This window comes from Lissotriton vulgaris, chromosome 7 (genome assembly GCF_964263255.1).
Source record: "Lissotriton vulgaris chromosome 7, aLisVul1.2, whole genome shotgun sequence".
Lineage (NCBI taxonomy): Eukaryota > Metazoa > Chordata > Amphibia > Caudata > Salamandridae > Lissotriton > Lissotriton vulgaris.
This window is the reverse complement of record NC_141695.1, coordinates 1,201,314,439-1,201,335,808: the sequence shown is the minus strand read 5'-3', so window position 1 is coordinate 1,201,335,808 and position 21,370 is coordinate 1,201,314,439. Positions and strand designations below refer to the sequence as shown.

The window sequence follows — 21,370 nt, the reverse complement described above, 5'->3', positions numbered from 1 at the left end:
TGTAAATCTGGAGTGGTGGGCCGACGGGTTTAATGGATGACCTGTTATTTCCCATGAGCCTCATAACCCCTCCCGAGTACTGGGCCAATTTAAGTAGTGCTTTCTGTTGGTGTGTACACCAGGTCATATTCTCATTTAACATGACTCCAAGATACTCAAAGGTACGCACCCTTTCAAGTCTGCTCTGGCCGATGGTAGGGGTAGATCGTAATTTTGGTGGGGGATTAAAGACCATAAATTTGGTCTTTAGGGTGTTGATTTCTAGGCTGTGTTCCCCACAAAAATCCACAAAGCCATTTAGGACGCGCTGTATCCCCATTGGGGACTTTGAGAACAGCAGGGTGTCGTCGGCGAACATAATCGCCGGCACCCTGCTGCCTGCCAACTTGGGAGCGTCAGAGTTGGCAACCCCATTGAGGTGGGCGATTACCCAGTTGACGTAGAGGCAGAACAGGGTCGGTGCGAGCATACAACCCTGCCTTACCCCCCTGTCAACGGGGAATCGGTTTGACAACGCCCCCTCCTTACCACACCTCACCTGAGCAAAGTTGGCAGTATGGAGACGGATAATCATCTCCAGCAAGCCCCTAGGGACCCCAAGTTTGGCCAGCACCTCCCAGAGTTTTCTGTGGAGGACCAGGTCGAAGGCCGCCCTCAGGTCCACGAATACAGTGTAGAGGCTGCCACCCTCCTGCTGTACAGTTTTCCAAAAAATGAGGGCGAGCCGGAAGACCTGGTCTGTGGTGGAGATCCTCCTTCTGAATCCCGCCTGGAATGGACTCAGAATATCGTAATCCAACATCCATTCCGACAGACGATCCAGGAGTGGCCTAGTGAAGAGTTTCTGGGAAACATCTATCAGGCTTATTGGCCTATAGTTGGCTGGGAGCAGAGCCGAGCCTCTTAAATATAGGGACTATCTCTGCCCCCAGCCAAGTTGGGGGGATCGTCATGCCGTTCAGAATTGCGTTGAACAGCACCCTCATATACGGGGCCCAGATCTTAACTTCATGCCTATAAAGGTCACCTGGAAGCTTGTCCAGGCCTGGCGCCTTTTCAGCCGCGAGGCCCAAAATTGCCATATTAAGCAGGCAATCTCAGCAGAAGAACGCATCCCGCTCTCCGCCTCCAGGCCTTCATTAAATGCCCTGGTCTCTTAAAAATAATTATTCTGCACCGAACAATCGCACTACATTGCTAAAGATCAGCACGTCCAGAATTAAAACCGGCACTATAGTCCTCCGTGCTCATGTAAAGAAAAGTGCCATGCTTCACAGGCACTGGCTACCACAGATTATTAATTAACAGCATTCATAACTTAATTCAGCCTGCTCACCTATGTATGTCCTGATCATGAACTCAAATAATTGAGTTTGAAACACCGTCGACATGTTCTCCTTTCACTCTGTAAAACATTTCTAAGGAGGTCATATTACTGTTGTCAATGCAATGTCTTTATTTTAATACCATCCTTATTTATCACGTCACTCTTATTGTCAATTATTGTCTGAGCACCTGAATACTATTTTTTGGGAATAATCAATCAATCAAGACACTTATAACGTGCACTACATACCCGTGAGGGTCTCAAGGCGCGGGGGGGGGAGTGCTGCTAGTGATCTAAGAGCCAGGTCTTGAGGAGTCTTCTGAAGGTCAGTAGGTCTTGGGTCTGCCGTAGGTTGGTGGGGAGGGTGTTCCAGGTTGGCGGCGCGGTGGGAGAAGGATCTGCCACCGGCAGTCGTTCTTCGGATGCGGGGGTCTGTGGCGAGGTCGAGGCCGGTGGAGCGGAGCTGGCGGCTGGGGGTGTAGAAGCTGAGTCGTCTGTTGAGGTATGCTGGGCCGGTGTTGTGGTGAGCTTTGTGTGCGTGGATGAGGAGCTTGAAGGTTATCCTCTTGGTGACGGGGAGGCAGTGCAGGTCTCTCAGGTGGGGTGTGATGTGGTTGCGGCGGGGGATGTCGAGGATCAGACGTGCCGAGGCATTCTGGATGCGTTGCAATCATCTCAGGAGCTTGGCCAACGTTCCTGCATAGAGGGCGTTTCCGTAGTCCAGCCTGCTGGTGATGAGGGCATGGATGACTGTACTTCTAGTTTTGATGGGAATCCACTTGAAGATCATGCGGAGCATTCAGAGGGTGTTGAGCAGGATGAGGAGACGGCGTTGACCTGCTTAATCATGGAGAGGGTGGAGTCGAGGATGACCCCTAGGTTGCGTGCGTGGTAGGTGGGTGTCTGTGCTGTTCCTAGTGTTGTCGGCCACCAGTAGTCGTTCCAGGCTGAAGGGGTGGAGCTGAGGATGAGGACCTCCGTCTTGTTCGAGTTCAGCTTCAGTTGGCTGTTCCTCATCCAATCTGCGATGGCCTTCATTCCTTTGTGGGGGTTGGTTTTGGCGGTGTGAGGGTCTTTGGTGAGGGAGAGGATCAGCTGGATGTATTCGGCGTAGGAGATGATGTTGAGGTTGTGCTGTCGAGCGACATGGGCGAGGGGTGCCATGTAGATGTTGAACAGCGTCGGGCTGAGGGAAGAGTTCTGGGGTATGCCACATATGATCTTGGTGGCACTGGAGTGGAAGGGGGAGGCGGACGCTCTGATTTCTCCCAGAGAGGAAGGATGTGGTCCAGTCCAGGGCCTTCTCTTGGATCCCAGCATTGTGTAGGCATGTTCGTAGTGTGTGGTAGCAGACCGTGTCAAAGGAGGAAGACAGGTCCAGGAGGATGAGGGCTGCTGTTTCTCCATTCTCCATTGTCAAGCAGGGTCCTGATGTCATCGGTGGCGTCAATAAGGGCGGTTTCGGTGCTGTGGTTGCTGCGGAACCCAGACTGGGATGGGTCCAGGAAGCTGTTCTCTTTGAGGCAGTGGGTCAGTAGTTTGTTGACGATTTTCTCGGTGACCTTCGCCGAGAATGGGTGCAGGGAGATGAGTCGAAAGTTCTTGAGGGCCTTGGGGTATGCCTTTGGTTTCTTGAGTAAGGCGTTGATCTCGGCGTGCTGCCAGCTTTCCAGAAAGGTTGCTGTCTTGAAGGAGATGTTGATTACTTTCCGGAGATGGGGGGCGAAGGCTGTGCAGGCTTTGTTGAAGATGTGGTGAGGGCATGGGTCTAACGGTGATCCGGAGTGGATGGTGTTCATGATCTTGCTGGTGTCCTCACTGTTGATGCTGGTCCAGGAGCGGGTGGTGGTCATGCGGGCAGTGGTTGTTGTGGCGGTCGTGGCATTGAAGCTGTTGGGGATGTCGGTGATCTTGTGGTGGAAGATGGTGGCCAGCGAGTCGCACAGGTCTTGTGAAGGCGGGATATCGTTGGTGTTGTGGCTGGGGTTGGAGAGTTCCTTCACGATGTTGAATAGCTCTTTGTTGTTGTGTGCGTTGTTATCTAGGCGGTCTTTGACGAGGCCTTCTTGGTGGCCCTGATGAGTTGATGGTGTCTGCGAGTGGCGTTCTTGTGGGCTGCGTAGTTGTCTGGTGTTCGTTCGCGAAGACAGTTCTTCTCCAGTTTTTGCCATGTTTGTTTGGAGGCCTGGAGGACCTCGTGAACCAGGTGCATTTCTTGCTGGTGTGGATGTTGGAGGGTGTCTTGAGCGGGGCGAGGGTGGTGGCGCTGTTGTCGATCCATTGTCTGAGGTTGCGGGCAGCGGTGTCTAGGTCGGTGGAGTCGGCGGGCGGGCTCTGGGCGAGGGTGGTGGTTAGCTGGTCTTTGGTGACTTTGCTCCAGCAGCGTTGAGGCAACTGTTGGGTGCGGTGGTGCGTGGTGGGCTTCCTGAAGTTGAAGTGGATGCAGTGGTAGTTTGTCCAGTGGGGTTTGGAGGTGTGGTTGGAGGTGACGTGGGGCTTGCGGTGACGGTGGGGTCGAGCGTGTGGCCAGCACCGTGGGTGGGTGTTGTCACAAGCTGTCTGAGTCCAAGGTTGGTGAGGTTGTCGATCAGGGTGGTGGAGTTGGTGTTGTTTTTGTTCTCGAGGTGGAAGTTCATTTCCCCGAAGAGGATGTAGTCCGTGGAGACGTGGGCGTGTGTGCTGATGAAGTCGGCGATGGAGTCTGGTCTGTAGATCAGAGTTCCTCTGAGGGTGGTGTTGGGGTCGGTGTGGATCTGTAAGTGCATGTGTTCTGCGGTGCTGAGGGTGTCGTCGGTGTTGGTCGAGACTCTGAGGGTGTTTCTGTGGACGATGGCGATTCCTCCTCCAACGCCGTTGGAACGGTCCCTGTGGGTGATCTTGTAGCCTTCCGGTATGGCTATGGCAATGTGGGGGGCTGAGGTGGGGTTCAGCCAGGTCTCCGTCAGGAAGGCGACGTCTGGGGAGGTAGAGTCAAGAAGGTCCCAGAGCTCAACGGCGTGTTTGCAGGCAGAGCGGGAGTTGAGGAGGATGCATCTGAGGTAGTTGGGTTCTTTGGCTGGCGGTTTTGTGGGCTGGATGCTGGTGAAGCTGCAGTTCTGGCAGGTGAAGGGTCCTTGGATGCGCTTCGGGGTGGCCTGGTAGCCGGTGTGATCTCGTCCGGGGTTGAGTGCGTGGAGGGTGCTGGCATCGTAGCAGAGTCGGCGTTGTGGTGTTCATCGGGGCCAGCGGTTCTGGAGATGGGCGCGGTCCAGGGGTGGACGGGCGCAGACTGGCTTGCCTTAGGCACGCCTTCGGTGTGCCAGCGGCGCAGCCGCGCTGCAGCTTCCATATATGGGGAGGGAGGAGCAGCTGGGAGGTGGAGGCGAGTGAGGGGGCGGGGCGGCGGCGCAGGAGCAGGAAAACGGGATACAAAAGGCAAAAACGGGGGGATCAGCACAAAAACAGGTGATATAATAAAGGGGCACAAAAGGAAAGTGGAGAGAAGCAGGCAACAAATACCACAGATACAGGTGCAGCAGTCACGGGCACAGAACGATGAGGAGGAGCGGCGAATTTACGGCAGCAGCAGGGGAGAGGTGAGGACACACAGGAGGTGCTGTGCTGTGTGGCGTGGGAAGCGGCCTGACCTACATGTCCCTCTGTATACTACTTTCCACTCCCTTTTAAGAAATTATCTTCTTAAATTTCAATCATAGTGCCCCCCACAGGGTCACTTCTGAATGGACCTTTAGGCCACACCAAAACCACTGTTTTCCCTAAACAGCTTACCACCACAGGTTCACATATTGGGATACCTTTGTTTTCTCTATTACTTGTTAGTACATTTGGCCCTCATTAAACAGTAACAACTATCAATGTCAAACTGTGAACAAAAATGTCCCCTTGGTTCCTGCTCTTACTAAACAGATGGAATAGCGGTGCAAAGCACTGGTATAGAAGTGCACTTGCATCCAAACACAGACCAATGTCTCAAACACTGCATTCAAAAAAGACGTGCAAGAATACATGTTATCACATGTGTGCAGTACAGACATGATCCGCGGCCCAAAGTAAAGGCTCTGTATTTTCCTCTGCAATCACAGAAGTTCACCCACCCAGGTCCACTCTTTCATTAATGTAAGACAAAAACCTGAATATAGTGCACCTCTTTGGAGAGTTAGAGATTAGGCTTTTTACCAGGCCCCGCCCGCACCTTGACAGCGCACTTTTTCGTCTATACATCTCTGACCATACCGCATGACTTGTTATTATTCCTATCCGCGTTGCCCTGCAACCCTAAATTAGCCATTCCTAAATGTTGGCATGGTTTCCTACCAGAATAGGTATATGTATTCAATATTGTCCTACAAGACTATCATTGGAAGGATATTGACCAGCCGTGGCCCATGCAGGTAAGAGCAGTGGGCCGGGTTGGGCGGGGATTCGAAAGACAACCACGAGGGAAAATGAAATAAATAATTAACTTTCCATCGGCGTTGTCTGTCGAAATCCCAAACCCCCCGAACCCACCCACCAGCCCCACCGATCTTACCCTTACGGGCCGTGGCTGATATTGACTACCATGATATCATGAAGGTAAGTATATATGATGGTAAGTATAAATGTAGTCTTTTTAACTCCACACATATATACTTTGAGGACATAGTTCAAGGTACGTAGAAATAGAATTAAGAATAGTAAATCTATACTTACTTCTGCAAACTTGCCTTCACCTTATTGTGGTGATCAGTATTCTACTTACAATATGTTTGTAGGACCATATTATTCCAGTGATATTCTGGCATACAACCTGTTGGTGCATGTACATCACACCTGCACCCATTTGACGCCTGGCTTCTGATGTTTCCACAGAGCTCTCGGAATGTTTCAAGGTGAATGGAGCAGACTACCGGGGGAGACAGTCGCGTACCTCGCTGACCGAGGGCGGGAGACCATGTCTGTTCTGGAACCAGACCTACCAACACACCTACAATACAGCCAAGTACCCCAACGGAGAGCTGGGGCTGGGGAACCACAACTACTGCAGGTAAGGCGGAGGCTGGGGGACCAAAGTGAGTGACCGAACCGTCTGACCTGATTGGTTAGCGAGTGAAGGCATGGAGCATCCGTGTTTGTGTGGTCGGCAGGTCACCATTTCGAACCCTTCGGGACTTCCTCAACTCTTCATTCTGCCATGGTCGATAAAATGAGTGTCATTCAATGGAGGTACCGCGTAACGGCAATATTGCTAAAACAGTGTGTCCATAAAAGACAAGTTCATATTACCTGTGCAAACGCCTTGGATTTTGTGCATATTTCATCCAGTTTAGTTGTAGGTATTGCTTTTCAAAACAGCAATTCTGTGTCTGTGTCTGTTTTTTCAAAAGGTATTTGGGGCTAGTCCAGACAGCTCGACAGTAGTATTGAATCGTTTCATCTTGAATTTATGGTTTACATTTAAATGCAAAGGGGGGGGGGGGGCATGCCAGTTGTTGCTGATTTTAATGATTTTCTTTTTACAAAAATATTAACCATACTGATAAAATATTGGCCAGGTGGCGTCCCTCCCTCTCTGAACGTATTTCCAAAACTCAGTATTCTTTTTCTCTTCAGCGCTTACCCATCTGTGAGAAATGAGTGTAAAAGGTAAGTGGATAACTTGCATATGGGAGACCAAGGGCAGATACACACTGGAGGGGTTGTGGCATGCTTCCTTGAGTAGGTTCCATGTTTTATTATTAATTAGAAGTTCCAAATTTGTAACCTTTAGTAGGGAAGAGAAACACGGTCAGGCGAGCTGTCGACAGGAAGCATAATATGACTCACCTCGATGGACTATAATTACAATACTGCCTGTGTGCATAAGCCACGCGCACGGAGGGCGGTTCAATTCAATTCAATAAATAATCCATCGAAATCAGAGGTGAGCTGTCTGTGTTTTAATAGAAGAGGCCATGAGGAAGAGGCGTCTTGGCCTCGAAACGCGTCAGGCATGGGAGTGAAAGTTTGAGAAGCAGGCAGGTGAACTCTGAGAGGCCTACAGTCCGGATGGGCGGAACATCGTAGTGTGCACTCTTGGAGCTCAAGGGCGTTTTGTTGATTAATACATATATATATATATATATATATATATATATATATATATCCGCACTGCACTTTTCACTGCGACAGTCTCCAATTACCGACCCCACACAGGAAAGAACAGGAAGACCCAGAGTGCAGGTGAGTTTCTTTTATTCAACAGCACACCACGGCAGCATAACGTTTCGGCCTGCACAGAGGCCTTGGTCACATGGCGCACTGAGAGAGGTGCAAGAAATTTAAAGGGCACATTCACCAATGATGGGAGCATTTGATTGGTTATTTTGTATGCAGTGGGAGTGTTACAACCTGCGGCGGAAAAAGTATTTGCAATTGCACTTTTTAGGGCGGGGAAACTTTTGTCAAAAACAGGTGAGCCCTAAAAACTTGATCACTGTATGAATACATTTGTGAATTCCGACCATTGTGAAAATTCAGAATTTTTTTTCTATATATATATATATACACACACACACACACACACACCCATACTCACTATTAATGTTATAAAATCTCTTTCCACCCAAAAACCTACACTGATTCCAAACCTTTAAAACTCCCTTTCCACCTAAAAACCTATGCCCACCCTAAACCCTATGAGATCCCTTTCCACCCCAAAAACCCACACCCACCCTAAACCCTAAAAATACCCTTTGTATCCCAATAACCCATACCTACCCTAAACTCTAAAATTACCCTTGCCACCACAAAATCACACACCCACCCTAAAATTACCCCTGCCACCCAAAATCCCATTCCCACCCTTAACCCTAAAAATACACTTGCCACCCAAAAACCCATACCCACCCTAAAATGACCCTTGCCATCCAAAAACCCATACCCACCCTAAACCCTAAAAAAAACATTTATCCAAAAACCCATACCTACCCTAAACCCCCAAAATACCCTTCCAGTCCCAAAAACCCATACCCATCCTAAATCCTAAAATTACCCTTTCCACCCAAAAACCATGCCCACCCTAAATCCTAAAATTACCCTTGCAATCCCAAAAAACCAATACCCACCCTAAATCTTAAAATTACACTTACCACCCAAAAACCATACCCACGCGAATCCCTAAAAATGCAATTACTACCCAAAAAAACATATATACATGTATTACCTTTAATACTTACCAAAATACTTACATTTTAACATTTTAATGTGATTTTTCTTTACTACGAGTATGCCTTGATCTTTGATGCATTCACAACGAAATTCAAACACGATTTCACATAATAAACACAATTTTACTAAACTTGTTTTGTTAAAAGAAAAAACTTCCGCTCTACAAAACCATATAAAATAGGGGCATCCACCATTTTATCAATAGTAATACATCTGTCATATACAATCCAAGAGGGCCATCTACTGGCCTTATGAGGTAATTTTAAACGTAATAATAAGACTTGGTAATTGTACATGCGTTAGTGGTTAAACGACTCATGATTCAAGTTGTTAAGGAGTCGTTGTTCAGGTCCTCCGTTGTCAAGGGGACGTTGTAAAGGCCGTGTCCCCACCCTAGATGCTCTAGGAGCTGTATGTTGTAAAGGCCGTGTCCCCACCCTAGATGCTCTAGGAGCTGTATCATTCTGGTGATTCCTGTTTGTTCATGTCCTGCATGTGTGAAACTTGCACTGCTGTTGCACGTTATGCATCTGTTCTGAGTATTTGACTATGTGATGGGAACTTGCAATACTGTTGTTCATGGTGTGTGTGCGGGTGGATGTTTGAGTGTGTGTGTATATAACCCACGCTGTGAGAACCAGATCAGTCCCCATCGCGTGGGTAAACCCCAAGTGAGCCAGACAAACACTATCTGTGTGAGGATCGATGCATTATGATGATCGGTTTCCGTAGAGTGTTTCGGTACTCTCGAGCAAGTGTATAAAAATGTGTAGTAGGATATGTGCATGGCTGTTGTCGGTACCGTTACCACTTCGCATATGTCAGCGATGCCTGTGTGATGAATGTTGTAACTATTGCATCCTGAAAGTGTGAGAGAGGCAGCCTTGCACTGTACCTAATGCCACCTGACAAGGGCCTGTTAGTGTTAGGGAAGGTTGCACTTGTGTAAAAAGGGGTTGCCTATCATGCTGCTGTTTACTATTTTAGAAGATACAGTACATTTTAACCCACTGTATCCTCAAGCACAAGTTGCACAATCAATGTAATTTACTTTCTTCTTGTCATCTCTATCTTCATATCAAAACATTAGGTCGGAGCACTTTGCAGATAAATACCATCATTTAACATGTGTTAAATAATATGCGCCTGTAGTTGCCCCCAGCAAAACATAGTGAAACATAATTGCGAAAACCAATACCCCCATGTGAAAAATGCCATATTCTGCATAAAATGATCATTAAAACATGGAGAGTTCCGTATATCGTTTTTGGGGTACACCAGACCATTGTTCAAAAAAGGTCTGTGTGGGGAGAGATATCCTTATAGTTCAGTGCCCTTCTTCCATTGTTCCATGCTTAAGGTTCTTGCCAAAGGCATTTTTAATGGATGTAGAATTTTTACTTGGAAGAATCATTAATGAATCTCTTTTAGCCCTGTTCCCTTGTTCCTTCTGCTGTCGATGCGTTTCGACCTCTTGTGTTTAGGAGGTCTCCTCAGGACCGGGGCTGATGTGGGTGCTTTGGAATTCTGAACTGAAGGCCTTTTCTAAGTGGCTTCAGGGCTTGTGCACAGGGAAACGCAATGTTATCTGTCGAAATGTGGCCTGAGGGAAGTTACCCATACTACCTATTAATTTATGTGCATTAAGGAGTCTGCTGCAGATGTTTGCAATTTTACTGCCGGGAACAGTGTCCAAAGCACCGATGGCTCAGTGGGCTGCATTTTTCTCCAGCATTTTTCTCAGTGTGAGTGAGTAGAAGGGTGGGCCAGCTGAAGTGCTGCTCTAGCAGTCTTTCGCCAACTGCTCTGTTACTTTACAAAAAGCAAAGAGTGTAATGCTTACACTGGCCCAAGCTTCCCCAAGTATTTCAGTAAAACGCAGGGGTGCAGATTCAATTTGCAAAGGAAACAAAAGAGGAATATGCCACTATTAAAATAAAGAGGGGAAACAAGTGGCTCATAATGGTCTTTTTAGGTCGCAGACCACCAGACAGCGCAGTTGTCTGGTTTCCAGAAGACATCTTGGGGACATTCAGAAAGTTGACCTTAGGAATGCATTCCGCTCGTTGCTTACCACTGGCTTTGTGGTTTGTAACTCACATTTTCTAGCTTTCTGTTTGCTGGCTGTAATTGCTTTAGGCTGTTCAGCTCGAGTCGGTCGCTCCCATTGCCCAAATCTTGTTTACTCTACTCTTCCACAAGTTCGCTTTCTAAAAACAGGACTATAAATCTTGTCACATTTGCTGTGCATTCAAAGACAGAGGTCAAATGTCAGACTGTATCTTCCAGGGAGCTTGGTGTTTATTCTTCTTTTTCTGACATCAAAGTGAAAGGATTTATGAGACAATCATGCTGTCTACTGGGGGTCTGCTTGAGGAAGGCCGTACAGATTTCATTTTTTCTAGCACACAACAACATTTAAATGTCTGTAAATTAACTGTGCTGATGATCAAATCAATACATTGGGTGATGGCATTTCCACGGTGTATCATTTGTGCGCTGTATACTTTTACCAGTAAAACTGTATATGAGTACAAATGTAATTAATAATCATTTCCATTGAAGACGTCTTTTCTGCAATGGCAGTATGCTACCATACCATGCATACTCCACATTACCCAGCTCCACTCTGCACCATTCCACCCCATGCCACTGCACTCTACTCTGCACCACTCCACTCTATGACACTCACACTCTAGTATATACTACTGCACTCTACGCCACCTCACTCTACTCTGAAACAATTAACTCTGCCACTGCAGTATATGTCACTCTGTTGCACTCTGCGCCACTCCACACCACGCCACTCTACACTACTCCACACCATGCCACTCCACTTGACACCACTGCACTCAAAACCAATACACTCTACACCACTGCACACTAGGCCAATCAACTATGCACCTGCACTGTACGCCACTATACTCTATGTCATTGCACTCTACGCTACTCTAGTCTACACCATTGCACTCTACGTCACTCTACTATGCACCACTGCACTCTACACCAATGCTCTCTACACCAATCTACACTACACAACTGCACTCTATCGCACTCTACTCTGCCGCACTGCACTCTCTGCCACTGAACTCTCTGCCACTAAACTATGTGCCACTCTACTCTGTGCCACCTTACTCTATGCCACATACTCTACTCTGCACCATTCTGTGCCACTCTTCTGCACTCTAATCTACTGTGCATCACTGCATTTCGACACTGCATTCTACGCCACTTCACACCTCGCTACTGTACTCTGCACCACACTCCTCTATGCTAGTGTACTCTGCCCCACTCTACAATGCACCTCTGTACTCTTCACCACTCCATGCCACTCCAGTCTGCAGCCTTGCACTCATCACCACTACTCTATACCATTCCGCTCTACCCTGCACCACTCCACTCTATGCCACTCTAAACGATTTTAAAGCAATATACTCTATTCCACTGCACATTACGCCACTCTACTCCACTTTGCACCACTCCACTCTATGCTACTGCAATCAGCGCTGCACCACTCTGCTCAACGTCACTCTACTCTATGCCACTTCACTCTACCCTGCACTCCCCCACCTCACTCTATCTGAAACAATCTACTCTAAGCCTCTGCACTCTATGCCACTTCACTCTATGCTGCACCACTCTACGGCTCTGCACTCTATACTACACCACTCTACTCAAAAACACTGCACTCTATGCCAAGTCACTCTACACCACTTTATTCAAAATCAATGCACTATACATCACTATACCTATGCCATCTACTTTGCACTATTGCACTTCATGCCAGTATACTCTACAACATTCTACTCTATGCTACTGCACTCTATGAGACTGCAGGCTATGTCACTCTACACACTTGTGCTGTACATCACAGCACTCTACGCCACTTTATTCTACTCTGCACCGCTGTACTGTACGTCATTCAAATCAAATCAAATCAGGTACATTTGTATAGCGCAAACATATCACTAAAAAGTCTCATGGCGCTTGCAGACGGCTCTGATTAGACATTAACTCAATTGTGAAATAACCATGTTTCGAGCAGTTTATGAAAACGGTTATGGTCGGGGATGATGCGTAAGTGAACAGGGATTTTATTCCATGATGCCGGACCAAGGAAAGAGAAAGATCGACTGCCTTTCCTGGCAGTACAAATTCTCAGAGGGGTGAGCAATGATGTATTGCTTGATCTAAGGGTCCGGCTTGGCTGGTACCACTGTAGTTTTCTGGACCAGTATTTCGGCCCCCTTCCATACATGTGCTTATGGATTAAACATAAGATCTTAAACTGAATTTGCTTCTTTACTGGAAGCCTGTGTAATGATCTTAAGCAGGGAACAGAAGTCCTAGGTGGAAGGTCAAGAACCAACCTGGCCGCCGTGTTCTAAACAATTTGAAGCTTTTTCAACAGGTTTTGATTAATTGAATACAGTAGGGCATTTCCATAGTCCATTCTATTGATTATTAGCCCCTGGACTAATGGTTTCCAGGCCCCACTGGGAATCCATTTGAAAACCTTCCGGAGGCTACGCATTATTCCGAAGCACATGCCAGAGATATGATTTATCTGACTATCCATAGACAGTTGATTGTCCATGTAGACGCCCAGTTTCCGAACTGTGGATTTAGGGGTAGGACAGGTGCCGAGGTTAGAGGGCCACCAGTCCTGGGACCAATGCTCCTGGCCTTTGCCAAACAGCAAGATCTCGGACTTATCTCCGTTCAGTTGGAGATGGTTGGAATTCATCCATCTGTTAATGTGAGACATGCATTGCTTGAAGCGCTGTTTTGAATCGCCAATGGTGATCAGAATCTGCGTGTCGTCCGCATAGGATGTGATATCAAAACCATAGAATCTGATCACCTTGGCCAGAGGTGTTACATATAGATTAAAAAGGGTCGGGCTCAAAATAGAACCCTGAGGTACCCCCATCGCCGCTGGTCCCTCCCCTGAAACATTTTTGCCCATTTGAACTGCAGTTACACGGTCGGCCAAGTAGCTCTTGAGCCACTTTAGGACATTTCCCCTGACACCAATCTCCCACAGCCGATGCTCTAAAATGCTATGGGAGATGGTGTCGAAAGCGGCAGACAGGTCGAGCAGGACTAGAAAGGTGGACTGATGTTTATCCAAAGCCAGCCTGACATTAGACATAACTTTGACCAGAGCTTTCTCAGTGCTGTCTGCCGCCCTAAATCCAGAAGAATCGAGTAGTTCATAACTTTCGAGGTGGGCAACTAACTGTTGGTTTATAAGGGATTCCATCATTTTACCAAAGTAGGGTTGCTCTCGGCACCATGCTACTCTGCACCACTCTACTCTGCAGCACTCTACACCACTGCACTCTATAACACTGCACTCTACAACACTGCACTCTGCATGACTGCACTCGACACCACTGCACTCTACGCCACTCTAATGCACTCTACGCCCCTGCACTCTACGCCACTGCACCACTCAAAGTTGTGCCAATGCAGTCTATACAAATATACTCAGCATTATGCCACTTTTATGGCACGGCACTGTACCCTGCACCACTCCACTCTACTCTACACCACTCCACTCCACTCTATGCCACTGAACTCTATGTCACTCTGCTCTGCAACAGTGCTCTCTCAGGCACTGAACTTTACATCACTCTACTCTGCATCGCTCCACTCTACGCAACTGCATTCTATGCCAATCCACTCTAAGCCACTTGAATCTACTCTGCACCATTGCACTCTACCCTATACCACTGCACTCTACAACACTTCACTCTACTCTGAAACAATCTACTCTAATGCCAATGCAGTCCATGCCACTCTATTCCACGCTGCGCCAATCCACTCTATGCCACTCCACACTACGCCACTCAATTTTACACTGCTGCACTCTATGCCACTGCACTCTACACCAATGATCTCTACACCACTTTACTCAAAACTAATACACGCTATGCCACTGCACTCTATACCAATCTGTTCTGCACCGCTGCTTGCCACTATACTCTACTCTATGGCACTGCATTCTATGCCACTCTACACCATTACACTCTGTCACTTTACTGTACCCACTTTACTGTCCAGGTAATTGCGATCATCAAATAAGCTAATGGCATGCACTGCTAAGGTCCTCAAACAGAGGGCTGGCGGCAGATCATTGACCTGTTTAGGGCGGTGGCCTGGAATCAACTCCTGCCTGAGTTATGAAACTGAAAACTTTGGTCTTTAAGTAATCTGTCCTGGTCCTCCTAACCGCCTAGTAGCGTATGCGCTGAGACACTCTATGAAGTAGCTGTGCACATTATAAATGCTGTTAACATAACATTAACACCACTTTATGCCACTGTACTATGCCAATGCACTTTACACCATTCTACTCTATGTCACTACACTCTACGGCATTCTACTCTGCAGCACTACACTCTCTGCCACTTAACGCGTTGGCACTCTACGCCAATTTACTCTACTCTGCATCACTCTATGCCACTCTATTGCACTCTACACTACTGCGCTCAATGCCACTCCAATCTACTGTGCATCGCTACACTCTATGACACTGCACTATAAACCACTCCAGTCCTAGGCCACTCTACCCTGCACCACTCCACTCTACCCTGCACCACTCTATTCTACACCACTTAACTCTACTCTGAAATAATCTACTCTATGCCTCTGCACTCTATGCCACTGCACTCTATGCCACTCTACTCCACTCTGCGCAGCTCAACTCTACACCACTATAATCAATGCTGTGCCATTCTACTCTACACCGCTCTATCCTATGCCACCACGCTCTACCCTGAACCCACTTTACTCTACCTTGCACCACTCCACTCTACTCTGAATCAATCGACACCACTGAACTCTATGCCACTGCACTCTACACCACTGCAGTCTACACTATACCACTGTACTCTAAGCCACTGCACTCTACAACAATGCACTCTACACCTCTTTACTCAAAACCAATGCACTCTATGCCACTGCACCTACGCCAGCTACTTTGCACCACTGCACTTTACGCCGCTATACTTGACAACATTGTACTCTATGCCACTGTATGCTACATCACTCTACACCACGGCACTCTACGTCACTGCACTATTGGCCACTCAGTTCTACTCTACACCACTGTATTCTTCATCCCTGCTCTCTGCAACACTCTACGACCCTGCACTTTCCAACCCTGCACTCTGACAGGCTACTCTGCATGACTTCACTCTATACCACTGGACTCTACTCTTCTCCACTCACCTCTGCACCACTCTACTGAACTCTACACCACTACCCTCTAGGCCATTCTACTTTACGCCACTGCACTCTACCCTGCACCACTCCCTTCTATGCCATTTCTTTTTACGTCACCCTACTCCAAGGCATTCTACTCCACTCTGTGCCACTTCACTCTACGTTACTGCAATCTACGCTTTACCGCTCTACTCTATGCCACTGCACTCTATGCTACTCTACATCACTGCACTCTTTGCCAATGCACTCTACACCACTTTACTCAAAACCAATGCACTCTATGCCACTGATTTTTACACCATTCTATTTTGCACCACTGTACTTTATGCCACTTTACTCTAGGCCACTCTACTCCACTCTACTCCACTAAACTCTGTGACACTCCACTCCACAATACTCCACTCTATGATGCTCTACTCTATTAGACTCTGCTCCAGACTTTCTCCTCCACTCTATGCCACTCCACTTCACAGCACTCTACTTCACTCTGTGCCATTCTAAGACACTACTCCACTGTGATGCTCTAAGCACTACTTCCATGCCACTTTACTCCACTCTGATCTGTGACGCACTAGTCCACTCCACCATATGCCACTCTATTCTATGACAATCTCTGTACTCTACAATACTATGCTGCACTCTACGCAACACCCTCTGTGCCCCTCCACTCTACTCTACTCCACAACACTCTATGCCACTCCACTCTGACACTCTACTCAACTCTGACACTGTGCTACACTCTACGCCACTCAACTCTAAACCCTTCCATGCTATAACAATCTAATTCCTCCACGACACTCCACAAAACTGTACACTACTCCATGGCACTCCACTCCTCTCAACTCTACTATATGCCACTCAACGCCACTCTATGCCAATCTGTTACGCTCTACCCTATTCTACTTTATGACACATTACACCGCTTTCCTTTACCCTACTAATGTTTAGCCATGCTGAACAGCAGCCACGCTGGTGTACAACATTGCTAACACATATTGGCAAAGCCAACAGCTCTTCCACAGGAGAAACCTATTGGCTTTGCCAATGCTTGTTTATATAAGGCAATTATTTTGGCGACTGGCTGTAAATCGTGTCCCTGAAACATTATCCTTGGATGCCTAAGGGTGCCTGAAAGTCATGTAAAGTGTACATTGGCGCTTTGTGGTGTCTATTGGTCATGAAAGGTGCCTGTATGACAGCACAATATGAATAACAGCCAGCTCTCATGGGTTGTCTTTGATGTATGCCTTATCTCTCTTTATGCAGGAACCCGGATGGGGATGTGCAGCCCTGGTGCTATGTCTCAGAGACGGAGGAGGGGGTCTACTGGAAATATTGTGACATCCCCAGCTGCCACAGTAAGTGACAGCACCAGAACAACCTTTATGAGAGTCCGAGTGCCACGCAGCAGCCTGGGTGGCAGTGCCAGGGACTGAATACAAAAGTGTAGTGCAAGGAACACGCAAGGCACGCGAACGCGAAAAGGCAGTGTGACCGGTGCGGCCGCACTGGGTGCTGACCTGTAGAGGGGGTTTTGCCCTTAAGGGTAGGTTGGGGAGTGCGCTGTGTTTAGCAATAACTTATAATTGGAGAGATATGGGGCACTTTTGTTCAGTGGTAGTGAGAAAATCCAAGGAGGCGGTCATAGGGTGTGAGGGCGGCAAAAATGATTTTTGCACCGGGGGCCACCAGCACTAAAGCCAGCCCTGGTAAGGAATCAGTGCTCAGGGCACTCAGCATACCTATCTCTTTGCCTACTGTGTAGAGTTCAGTATCCACTAACCGCTCCTTCATTTTGTCCACAGTGCCTGGGTACCTAGGCTGTTTCCTGGACACTGGCAACCCCCCAGCCCTTGGGGGAAGCAGTGGCACCTCCACTAAACTTACAGTGCAAGTGTGCATCCGCTTCTGCCGCAGGAAAGGGTACAAGGTAAGGGTGGTGTGTGGGTATTTGAATGTGCGTGGTAAAGAAGATGTACCTGTCCTAAAGCTGTGAGTAGCAACCGTGCACGCCTGTGGACTGATGCTGTGCCTGTGGATAGATGCCTTTCCCCTGGATAGTTACTGGGGGGAAGATTTACAAGAAAGTGATGCATCTGTAGAGATGCGTTACTTTCCCAACATCACATTGCAAAACCCTTGCGTCACCATGGATACGCCGTATTTAGAATACAGCGCACCATGGCGCAAGGATTGACAGATGCGTCAGAAATTCTGACGCATCTGTTGACGGAAAAGTCACGCATTGCTAGAGTTGTGTCGCAAGCACGACACAACTCCAGCAATGCGTGTTGCGGCCTATTCCCAATACACGTAAACCAATATAAGGTTTGGCTGATCTGCAGTAAGGCCAACCCTCTAAGTTAAGAAACAACAACCAATTGCCAATACTGCAATTTACTTATGTCACGACTAGACCATGAAGAACAGACTCAAACTGGTTCTTCGAAACAATTATTCATTTGAATCAATCTATTTATTTCAAATTTAAGAATCAAAACACCTTTTTTGAACAACAACTTATTCTTAATTATCAAAAATCACATTAAATATACAGGAGAGAGAAAAAGGAAAAGAATCCTACCTAAAGCGTTTGCATTCTCTTCTACCACACGTTCTAACAATCATTCGCTCATGTGTCCTCATTCATACTCATATGTACAATTTTTCAAGCAACGTGAGAAAGTGTTGGAAAGGAATGAAAGAAAAAAGGGGGGGAAGAAACAATCACAAATGTCAGTAGCTCAATTATGCAAGCTAGTATTAATCAAACAGTACATTTAGAAAAATACTGACAGGGACAACATTTACAATTTTAGACAATGGGCCATTTAGGCAACTGAACAAATTCAAATGATTTATTTGGAATTCTTAAAACGATTGGCCTAACACGGTGATGGTCGACGCATTTCGAGTTCCTTGTATGAGGAACTCTCATCAGGACCTCAGAATGGTTCTGAAAAACAATAACGAAAACCTTATCTTACTTTGTTGTGTAAAGAAATAGTATCCAAAACACTGTTGCTTGAAAAATTGTACATATGAGCAGTGTTCCCTCTAACCAGCGCGGCTGCGCTCCCGCGCACCTTTAAGGCATCGAGCGCGCATGGTACAATGTTAAGCGCGCACACGTTCTCACCGCCGCCATCCGCTTTTTAAAATGCGAGCGGCGAAAAGCAGCAATTTCCCTGGTTGTCTGAGTCCTTTGGGAAAGTATTCCTGTTAATCACAGCGCCCGTCAGGCGCTGCAATTAACGGGAATATTTTCACACTGGCCTACAATCAGCACCCAGCGGCGCTGTATTTAGAAAATAAATGAAGCAAGTTTGAAATCAGGACGTGTAAAGTACACGTCGTGCTTTCAGACTTGCTTAATTTCCTTTCTAAATACAGCGTGACTGGGTGCTGATTGCGTGCCTTTGTGAAAGGATTCCTGTTAATCGCAGCGCCCGTCATGCGCTGCAATTAACAGGAATATTTTCACAATGGCTGGGAAGGGCACTGGGAGACTCGGATGGCTCGTAACGTGTCACTGGTGGAACTCCGGGGGTTGCCCACTTGGGACGTCTGCGGCTTCGTCATCTACAAAGAGTAACAAGTGCCTGAGCCCTCCTAGTACCACAACTGCGTGGAGCGCTTCAGCAGCACACGCTCGCCAAAGGTTGCCAAGTCAACTTTTTTTTTATTGTTTTCCACCCACTTGGATGTCGATAATATCATATTGAGAGCTACCTCAGGAGAATCCTATGCTATATAAGAGGCAGCCGGGAGCGGTGATGGTGTAGCCTGCTCAATTGATAAATAATCGGCCAGGTCTAGCCACGCAGATAAAAAACAGGGTGAAGCTGTTCTTGTGACTCGCACACAAGCAGCCTGCATGCCATCCCGTTTGTACACTTTCAGAATAAAGTTGCAGAGGCATTTTTAGGGAAAGAAAACACACAGATATTGTGTATAAACAAGTGACATTAATCTGAATAGGGTGAAGTATAGTAGCATATCAGGCCGTGACAAATAAAATGGAAATATTTTGCCCCAAGTTGTGACTGTCCATGAAACAAGCATTGGCAAACTGTTTACAACAAGGGGTGGTGAGGGACAGAGTCTCTGAATTAAGCAGAAAGCTCTCACCCAGTCAAGAGATCCGGGCTAGATCCAACACCGTTTTTTAGCTCACTGCACCATCCCAGTTTCAGAACCTGGCTGTATGCAAATTAGTCTGTTCCTGTCCCAGTGCATGATGGGAACAGCGCAAACCAAACTACAAAAGCCAATTCTTACACTGGGAAGGAAACAAGCTCCCGGGGACCGGTTTCTGGCATTACAGCCGTCTTCGGCCCGGTTTGCTTGAATCCTGATGGTGCAATGAGCAAGGGACTCATGTCTGAGTATACCCTTCCACGCTTAGGGTGGACAAAAATATTTACAACAAGGGGTGGTGAGGGACAGAGTCTCTGAATTAAGCAGAAAGCTCTCACCCAGTCAAGAGATCCGGGCCAGATCCAACACCGTTTTTTAGCTCACTGCACCATCCCAGTTTCAGAACCTGGCTGTATGCAAATTAGTCTGTTCCTGTCCCAGTGCATGATGGGAACAGGGCAAACCAAACTACAAAAGCCAATTCTTACACTGGGAAGGAAACAAGCTCCCGGGGACCGGTTTCTGGCATTACAGCCGTCTTCGGCCCGGTTTGCTTGAATCCTGATGGTGCAATGAGCAAGGGACTCATGTCTGAGTATACCCTTCCACGCTTAGGGTGGACAAAAATATTTACAACAAGGGGTGGTGAGGGACAGAGTCTCTGAATTAAGCAGAAAGCTCTCACCCAGTCAAGAGATCCGGGCTAGATCCAACACCGTTTTTTAGCTCACTGCACCATCCCAGTTTCAGAACCTGGCTGTATGCAAATTAGTCTGTTCCTGTCCCAGTGCATGATGGGAACAGGGCAAACCAAACTACAAAAGCCAATTCTTACACTGGGAAGGAAACAAGCTCCCGGGGACCGGTTTCTGGCATTACAGCCGTCTTCGGCCCGGTTTGCTTGAATCCTGATGGTGCAATGAGCAAGGGACTCATGTCTGAGTATACCCTTCCACGCTTGGGGTGGACAAAAATATTTACAACAAGGGGTGGTGAGGGACAGAGTCTCTGAATTAAGCAGAAAGCTCTCACCCAGTCAAGAGATCCGGGCTAGATCCAACACCGTTTTTTAGCTCACTGCACCATCCCAGTTTCAGAACCTGGCTGTATGCAAATTAGTCTGTTCCTGTCCCAGTGCATGATGGGAACAGGGCAAACCAAACTACAAAAGCCAATTCTTACACTGGGAAGGAAACAAGCTCCCGGGGACCGGTTTCTGGCAATACAGCCGTCTTCGGCCCGGTTTGCTTGAATCCTGATGGTGCAAGCAAGCCGGGCCGAAGACGGCTGTAATGCCAGAAACCGGTCCCCGGAAGCTTGTTTCCTTCCCAGTGAAAGAATTGGCTTTGTAGTTTGGTTTGCCCTGTTCCCATCATGTACTGGGACAGGAACAGACTAATTTGCATATAGCCAGGTTCTGAGCTGGGATGGTGCAGTGAGCTAAAAAACGGTGTTGGATCCAGCCCTGATCTCTTGAGAGGG

General features: G+C 47.5%; 1 protein-coding gene across 1 annotated transcript in view; it reads left to right on the top strand.

The window, feature by feature from the left end:
- KREMEN2 (kringle containing transmembrane protein 2) overlaps positions 1-21,370 on the top strand; it is a 109,187-nt gene that overhangs the window by 38,695 nt on the left and 49,122 nt on the right. Inside the window, exons 2-4 of the mRNA XM_086931708.1 lie at positions 6,179-6,353; positions 17,015-17,106; positions 17,554-17,678. Coding sequence (XP_086787834.1) covers positions 6,179-6,353; positions 17,015-17,106; positions 17,554-17,678 — 392 coding nt within the window. The remainder of the gene's footprint in view (positions 1-6,178; positions 6,354-17,014; positions 17,107-17,553; positions 17,679-21,370) is intronic.